General features: G+C 48.1%; 1 protein-coding gene across 1 annotated transcript; it reads left to right on the plus strand.

Moving 5' to 3' along the window:
- The first annotated feature begins 4287 nt into the window (after positions 1-4287).
- On the plus strand, positions 4288-8067 carry NKX1-2 (NK1 homeobox 2). The gene is made up of 2 exons (XM_075935303.1): positions 4288-4720; positions 6055-8067. The coding sequence occupies exons 1-2, from the start codon at positions 4489-4491 to the stop codon at positions 6672-6674; spliced, it is 852 nt and encodes a 283-aa protein (XP_075791418.1). The 5' UTR covers positions 4288-4488; the 3' UTR covers positions 6675-8067.
- Positions 8068-8663: the final 596 nt, after the last annotated feature.

The raw sequence follows: 8663 nt of genomic DNA on the forward strand, positions 1-8663 counted from the left end.
ATCTCAGCTGTCCACACTGATAGTGAACATTGTCTTGGATAGTGTTATCAGTCCAGGACACCCGCTATGAATATTGATCCACAGCTTGTTACAGCCATCACTTGCCGTCAGGACAGGTCAGGGTTGAAACCCACCTGGCATCAAAGCAATTTAAAGACAGCACTCAGACTGAATTTTAATGGCTGAGCTGAGAAAGGAACAAAATTCAGGCAAACAGTTAAGACGTGTGTGTGTGTGTGTGTGTGTGTGTGTGTGCGCGCACACACACATGTGTATGTTAAATTGACAAGTTGTGAAGATGTCTGCTAGCTCAAAAATGCACATCTTAAAGAATGCCATTACTATAACGCATCTTTTACAACTGTACAGTCACAATATTAAAATATGTCGGCAAGGCTATATTTTGTTATCTTATAGCAGACGGTTTGGATCTTCTCTTCCAAACTATGGCCCTGATCCTGCAAAGACTTATACATGTACTTTAAGTTAAGTTAAAGCATAAATAGGCCAGAGGAGTAGTTCCATATCACAGCATCTGCAATGACATAATTGTTTCTAAGGATTTTGTTACACTACTGGACTAGCATTTTGAGTTTTAAAGAGGATCACATTTCAGACATTGATGAGAAATATTTAAAGGTCTGGTATCTATTTACCTTAGTTGCTCAGAATAATATGCATAAGCTATGACTATTACTCTTTTCCTTCTTTTCTTTTCCTACTCCCCTCCTCTATTCCAATTTAAAAAATACAATCCAATTATCTAACAGAGCAGTATCAATTCTTTACTAGGTTAATTTCCCTACCTTTTGTCTGTTTGTACCTTGAGATTGGAGCCCTTAAAGTCTCTTTTTTATGCTAGTATAGTGTTCAGCACAGTGGAATGCCACATTAATTGGGGCATTTGCGTGAAGCCATAATATAAATTATTATCATAATCATAATAATTCTGTAATTTTATTTCTGCATGTCATCTTTTTTCTCTTTCTTTCTATTCAATTATTTGAAGTTCTGTGATACCAAAATGGAAAATAAGGATTAGATTCTGCAACTGTTAATTCCATTACCTTGGTTGCATTTTAGTGTTTTACTTACTTAGATGTAACAACAATCTCTTCCATACAGAAGCTCTGAGCACCCTAAAATAATTAATTTCAATGGGACAATTGGCAATGTGAGATACTGCTCAACATGAATATGCGTGGTGGAATCAATGTCATACCACAGTGCAAAATTCATGTAAACAAGATAATTCTCAAATACAGACATTAATACTGCCATCCCCAAATCCTTCATCCACAAATAATATTCCTTTTTCCACTGTTTATCCTGATTTGTGAGGTCAAATGCAAATGCTAGAAAGCAAGAAAAAAATCCACCTTATAGACACCTTATAGACCACAGTTTATGTAGTGTGAAGTTTAAAAATATACTACTCTAAGGCTGCTTGTACTGGTTATGGGGACCTGCCTTCCCATCCCTAGTAGTGGTCTTGTCAGGTCAGGGTGATAGCACATTGGCTGAGTGATGTAGAGAAGCATGCATTGCTTTTCTCTGCCCTGTACCAGTTTTATAAAGAGAGAGGATTTTATTCTCTTGGGCCTGGTCCACACTAGGACCTTAATCTGAAATTAGTCCTCCAAGGTCAAATTTGTAAGCAATGCATCCACACTACCAACCTCATTATTATGGAATAAGGGGGCCACGGAATTTGAACTCTGTAGTCCTGCTTTTTATGAGGAATAATGCTATTCCTGAACTTCTAAATCCAAAATTACGCACATGTGGACTCTCTGGTGCCACTAATTTGAATGTATTGACCTCCGTGAGGCTTCCCGCAGCTCCCCAGAGTGCTTCCCGAGGCTCTGAGTGCAAGATAGTATGTCCACATTAACAAACTACATTCAATTTTTCCCTGTAGTGAGGACACAGACCTTTGAATCGGGTGCCCAGAAGTCAAACTTAATAAATTTGGACTAATCTTTTAGGCTGTGTCTACACTGGCCACTTATTCCGGAAAATCAGCTGCTTTTCCGGAATAACTTGCCAGCTGTCTACACTGGCCCCTTGAATTTCCGGAAAAGCACTGATGATCTACTGTAAAATCATCAGTGCTTTTCCGGAAAAACTATGCTGCTCCCGTTCGGGCAAAAGTCCTTCTCCAGAAAACTGTTCCGGAAAAGGGCCAGTGTAGACAGCACAGATTTCTTTTCCGCAAAAAAGCCCCGATCGCGAAAATGACGATCGGGGCTTTTTTGCGGAAAAGCACGTCTACATTGGCACGGACGCTTTTCCGGAAAAAGTGCTTTTCCGGAAAAGCATCCTGCCAATGTAGACGCGCTTTTTCCAGAAATACTTATAACGGAAAACTGTTCCGTTTTAAGCGTTTCCGGAAAATCATGCCAGTGTAGATGTAGCCTCCCTGAAGAATACCAAAATAATGCTAGAACAACCAAAGTCATCTGAGTGCAGTTGGTCAAGAAACTCAGAGGGGTAGCAGTGTTAGCCTGTAACTTTAAAAAAATTAAAAAAATTAGTAGTCCTGTGGTACCTTAGAGACTAACCAAAATATATGTATAGTATCCTAAGCTTTCGTGGGAAAAACCCACTTCTTCTGATGAGATGATTTTTGTTAGTCTCTAAGATGCCACAAGACTATTTGTTGTTGTTTTTTTAAAGTTGTTGCTCAAGAAAATTAGACTATGCTCTGTAAAGATGATATACATTTAAATAATAATAAGGTAAGCTCTGTGCTTTGTGGTTTAATTATTAACCTTCTTGAATTTTAAAAAGTGCTGCTTGGGCCACTGTTACTTTAGTCTGTTTTCAGATGTGATGTATTTTATTCAATTTGAGGCTGTAAAACAGGTTCAGTTCAGTCCCTCCTTAAGTGTTGAAGGTAAAATCCCAACTAGCAGATGGCTTGCATTATAGAGGATTTTAGCGGGGAAGTTGGTAGGTGTTTTAGAGCCTGGATGAATACTGCAGCAGGCAAGGGGTGGAGAACTGGAGGTTTGAATGTGAAATACTAAAAGGAATTGTTCTAAAAGCTCATTTACAACACCAGCTGGGGATAGGACGCCTAGAGCTAGCTATAATGAGGTGGTTACTCCTCCTCTTCCTACTTCATAGGTGCTAAGACAATATTAATTGCTAACCTATTGCTCCATAACAAAATCGAGAAGGTTGACAGTCAGAAGGGGTGGGGAAGGGAGATCATTAGCCTCCCAGTGCTATTTCCGGAGGGATGGTCCTTGAAACCCCTTCTAATTTGCCTTTCAAAGATGCCATGTCATGTCCCAGCTGCAACCTGTTCCGCCTATAAGGGGTATGACACGTTCCCAACCAGCAGAGACTTTTAGTGAACTGATTGCTTAGGAGTCCTTTGAATTCCTTGCGCTCTTTAAGGACACTGTGCTGCCTTGAAACGTCTGCTTGAGGTCTCAGCCCGTGCCCCACTGTCAACTAAAATACATGTTTGGAATCAACGTGCTTCAGTGGGGTTTTCAATGAATGCCAAATAAAACGATCTCCCCCTATCCCGGAGAAGGAGAACCTTGCTATTAGACCCTTTTGTGGGCTGAATGTGTGGGGCTGAGGCGAGTTTTGCCGGCAAAGGCGGCGGTGGGTCTGAAATGGCGCATCGGAAGGTCTCGGAGGTGTTGAAAGCAACACAATTCCCATGATTTTTCCCGGGTAGAACGGCGAATCCAGGTCTGATCTGTGTGTGTGTGTGTGGGGGGGGGGTTTCTGCTCCTGAGAGCGTGTGGCAGGTGCACACTTTGTTAGAACACGTCGTCACCCGGCGGCCTGACAGGAAAGGGCCCCTGTTATACCTGTGTGGTACCACGATGCCCAAAATATTGGGTTAAAACTAGACTGTAATTCCTGTGTGAAGTGTGCAGCTGCAGATTCCCCACCTCAGACAGCTGCGCTCCGCTGGGATTTTAACCCACCCTCTCCAGGAGTTAACCCCCCTCCCTCCCATGACACGCTACGGGGGGAGGCACGTCTCGCTCACACACCACACACACACGCTGCCCAACCGGCGCTTTTTCCCTTTATGACACTAGCGCCGCTTTCCAAGGCCCCTCGGAATCAGCCTGCGCTGCTCCCTCCACGTGGCTTGGGCAGCCAGGCTGATCGGAAAGCGGAGAAAGTGCCAATGGCTGTGCAGCCCCCTCCTCTTCCCCCACCCCCACTTCCAGCCCTTTCACTTTCCAAGCCGGAATCCTCCTCCTAGACCGAAGCAGAGGCGCCGCTTTCACTTAAGGACATCCGCAAAGCCCAGGCGTGCGCATCTCAGGACTCTCCATCCTCCCACCAGCAGCGGCCCCGGGGGAATCTCACCTGCAGCCGGCAGGACCGAAGCTACGCACCGAGCGAAGGACCCACGTCTCTCCTCGCTGCCAGGAGCGGGAACTCAGTGTCTGTGCATTTGCAGTAATCCTGGGGCACCACAACTCTCTCGGGATCTTTGAGGGGGGAATGCTGGAATGTCAGGACAGTGCGGCCAAGGTGGCCCCCAGCCATCATAAAATCTCCTTCTCCATCTTAGACATCCTGGATCCCCAGAAATTTACCAGGAGAAGCAAGCCGGCTGCACGGAGCAGGGGCGGCCTCTCGCATTCGGGAGAGCCCGAGAAAAGTTTTGGCAGAGTTGAAGTAGCGAAGGATACCGCGAATCAAAGGAGCGGCAGGAATAAACTAGAGGCATATGGTAGGAATGCTTTCAGTCTGCATGGGGTTTTTTTTTTCAGACAAATTATTAAGAAGCGGGGTCCTATCCGTTGCACCGGGCCAGTTACATAAATTGGGTGCGCACCCTAAAACAAAACGGATTCAAAGCAAGGAGGGTTGTGTTTTAGTGGGTTTGGCTGCGATCTGTTAGCTGTTGTGCAGGAAGAGGTCACGTCGAAGGCAACCGGGCCGGTTTGTGTGTGGTTTAAAAGCTATTGATAAAAATAAGCCGTCTGACTGGGTTATGTTGATGCTAAGCTATCTGAGCACATTAGAATGGGAGCGGGCCCAGGATTCCCACAGACCATCACTAAACTGCTGATGAGCATAAGTCAAAATTGGCTCGCGCAGCCAGTGTCAGTGATGCGCACAGAGATATTTATTAACCCCTTCCCCAGAATGCTGCTCCTCGTGTGGGGAAGTGGAAAACTGCTAGGAAAGGAGGGTCAAGAGGTGCGGATTTCCTTGAGCCGCGACCCTGCTCGGCTTATACTGCAGCGCCCCCAGGTCTGATGGGAAACCAAAAGTTAGATGCAATTGGTTTCGGCTCCAGTTTGTTGGCTGGCCCTGATTGGCACCGGGACAGCCAGGCTGGGTAATTGTTCAAATCGTCCCCACAAGAGGATGCCTTAGCTCCCGCATTGATCGATATCCTATTACTGACTCCGGCGTATCTCCTTCCCACAGCTTGCAGGTACCAACTTCAAACCTCTTTCCCCCTGCCTGATCCTAATATTGTTCGATTAAAACTTACCTTTAATAGATGACATCTATCGATCCGCCCCTCACAAATCTGAAACTCTATTAGCACGGCGGGGGAGAGCAGATGGAAAGGGGGAGGGGATTCACTTCTCTTTAGAAGGGACTTTAATAACTTCTTTAATTGGCCAGAAATCCATACCGAAGCCCACGAATGAGTTTCGCACCGCTTGGAGCACAGAAAGGGATGAACACGCCACACAGGCGGGCTTTTCTTAAAGGACAAATGACCATTCCCCAAAATGATTTTTTTAAAACATGTTTTGGGTGGGAAGGAAAAAATCCCCAAGTTTGCGCCCGTTTTAAAGGCGGGTCGGAAAGAAGAGCGAGCCCCCTTACATGGCTCAGTCTGGGGGCAGAGGCGGGGTCTTTTCCGAACGGCGTTTAATACACAAACGTGAAACAGACACGGGCCGGCCGGCAGCAGGTGCCGACCGCAGCCGCTTGGTCGGGAACAGCAGCTGGCGCGCTCAGCGGCAGGCGCTGGGAGGGCCGCGTTCGTGGCGGGGGCAGGTCTCTTGCTGTTACGCTCACCAGCCCCCTTCTTTCCCTTAGATGCAAACGCCAAGGGAGAGAGCGAGGCCGCCTCCACTCTGGAGGGCTCGGCGGGGGAAGGGGAGCAGCCGGCCCCGGGAGCCGACCCGAGCCGACCCGCAGCAGCCCCTCCACGCTCGCCCGACTTGCCCAGCTCGCCCGAGCCGCAGGAGAGAGAGGACCCCGGCTCCCCGCGAGCCTGCAGGCGGCGCCGCGCCGAGCCGAGCTGCGCCAAGCCCCGGCGGGCCAGGACGGCCTTTACGTACGAGCAGCTGGTGGCGCTGGAGAACAAGTTCCGGGCCACCCGCTACCTGTCGGTGTGCGAGCGCCTCAACCTGGCCCTGTCGCTCAGCCTGACCGAGACCCAGGTCAAAATCTGGTTCCAGAACAGACGGACCAAGTGGAAGAAGCAGAACCCCGGGGCGGACGGGGTGGGGCAGGCGGCTGCCAGCGCCGCGGGGCCCCCCTGCGGGGCAGGCGGCAGCAGCCCCAGCCCGCCGGGCCCTAGCGCCCTGCCCTTCCAGACTTTCCCCTCCTACCCCTCCAGTGTCCTCTTCCCCGCGGCTGCTCCCCTTCCCCTGGCCGCGGGGCCCTTCCTCGGCCCCGCCTACCTGACCCACTTCTACACCCCGCACCTCTAAAGATCCCGCCCGACGAGCTCCAGCCAGGTGTCCGGGGCTGGGGGAGGCGGCGGGGCGGCCCCGCCAGGCTCAGCCCATGTGTGTGTGGGGGGGAGACTTGATGCTTTGCAGCCTCCCGTGGCGTCTCTGCCCAGGTGAACTCCGTGCTGCCGGGGGCTGCGAGGTGCAACAGGAGCGCGAGAGGAACTGACCTTGCAGGGCCACCCCCGCGGCCCCTTCCCCACCTCCCACCCGTCTGCCCCGCTTCCCAGCTGGAAGGAGCCTGGCGGAGCCACCAGCCGCCTCGCACGCAACGGGACATGCGGGGCACACGCGGTCTGGCCCGTTCCTGCGGCCGCTGCCCGGGGGTTGCTGTCTCTGCGGCTGCTCCGCGGGATCGCTCCGGAGCATGCGGCCGGGACCAGTCTGGAAACGGGAGAACGTTCATAACACGTGCATTATACTACGCTCAGGTTCGCCAGCAGCCCACGGTTTGGTATTTTAAAGCATCCTTCCCCAGCCTATTTTAGGCCCGATCTTGGCCCCATCGAGACCAATGGGAGTTTTGCCATTGGCTTCCGTGGGAGCTACAGTCGGACTCCTACCATGAAACCTTTAAATGGATGGGCATCTGTGAACAGAGCAGCCGGGCCTCTGTAAAGACATTTGAATTCAGGTGTAGTTTGTGGCATGTGATTTATTTCTTAGCTTATACTTAACACTTGTGCTGCACTGTATCTTTGGAGAAACAGAAATAAAGGTCCTAATATACACAGATGAAGGGTGGTGACAAACCAAACAGGTGGAACATGAAGTGGTCCAAATATTTATACATACATGTGCCGTTTTACATGTTTGCCTGAGTAGGCGCCGGAGTTCAAGTGTACATTGCTGGTGGTTGCATGATAATTTAAAGTGTAAGAATTTATGATTTTTTTCTCGTGTTCACCAAAATAGGATTGTGGGGGAAGGGGGAGTAACCACTGGATTTTGTTAGCATACTTGAAATGTAATCATAGGCATTGGGGATGGAAAAGATAGCTCTCTTTACATTTACCTAACACTAATTTTCCTGTTTCTCTCCAGAAGTTTCCTTTTAAAACATTTGTCTTTGTAATGATGCATACCTCGTACTCTAAAAACTCAGAAACTGATACCAGTTACTGTTACTTTTATATGAATGATGCTGATGAGAACTAAAGATGTCCCCAAGCCCTGTTTTTTTTTCCTCTGGGGATCAGTTATCTGTTTCAGGTGGATAAAACAACCTTATAAAAGGGCCAATTTCTGTAACCTTTAAAATCATGTCAGAACTCCTAGGCTATGTCTACACTCACGGCTTCGTGCGCGAGTAATATGCAAATGAGGCTAAACGTGGAATATTGCTGAGCCTCATTTGCATACCTAATGAGCCACCATTTTTTTCAGAAGAGGCTCTTGCGCAAGTTGCGTCTACACTGCCCCTTCTTGCGCAAGAAAAACCCTCTTGCACAATGCCGTTACACCTATTACTTTTCAGGAAGAACAGCATTGTGCAAGAGGGCTTTTCTTGTGCAAGAAGGGGCAGTGTAGATGCTCCTTCTTGCGCAAGAGCCTCTTCTGAAAAAAATGGTGGCTCATTAGGTATGCAAATGAGGCTCAGCAATATTCCACGTTTAGCCTCATTTGCATATTACTCGCGCAAGAAGCCGCGAGTGTAGACATAGTCCTATAGTGGTTCTTATCAGCCTCTTGTAACTATTTAGTCTTTAAGGTGCTACTAAGACTATTTGTTGTTTAAGTTTTTCCTGTTACAGATTAACTGTACCCCTCTGAAGATATTGGGAACAAAAATGGAAAGCTAAGTGTCTAGCATCCCAAGAAATTAATTTAAAAAATATAAACTTTAGAAAGATGGTCTCTTTAAAAAAGCACATCAAAAGACTAAAATGTAAAAAGTTCACCAAAAAGTCAAAAATAAAGTTTTGAGCTAGCTATATAGGAGAAAGATTGGATGGCTAACAGCAACTA

Source organism: Pelodiscus sinensis, chromosome 8 (assembly GCF_049634645.1).
Source record: "Pelodiscus sinensis isolate JC-2024 chromosome 8, ASM4963464v1, whole genome shotgun sequence".
Classification (NCBI taxonomy): Eukaryota; Metazoa; Chordata; order Testudines; family Trionychidae; genus Pelodiscus; species Pelodiscus sinensis.

Coding starts and splice junctions, on each gene's coding strand:
- NKX1-2 (XM_075935303.1), top strand. CDS start 4,489: ATGCTGGAATGTCAGGACAGTGCGGCCAAGGTGGCCCCCAGCCATCAT. Junction 4,721..6,054: donor GAATAAACTAGAGGCATATG/GTAGGAATGCTT, acceptor TCTTTCCCTTAG/ATGCAAACGCCAAGGGAGAG.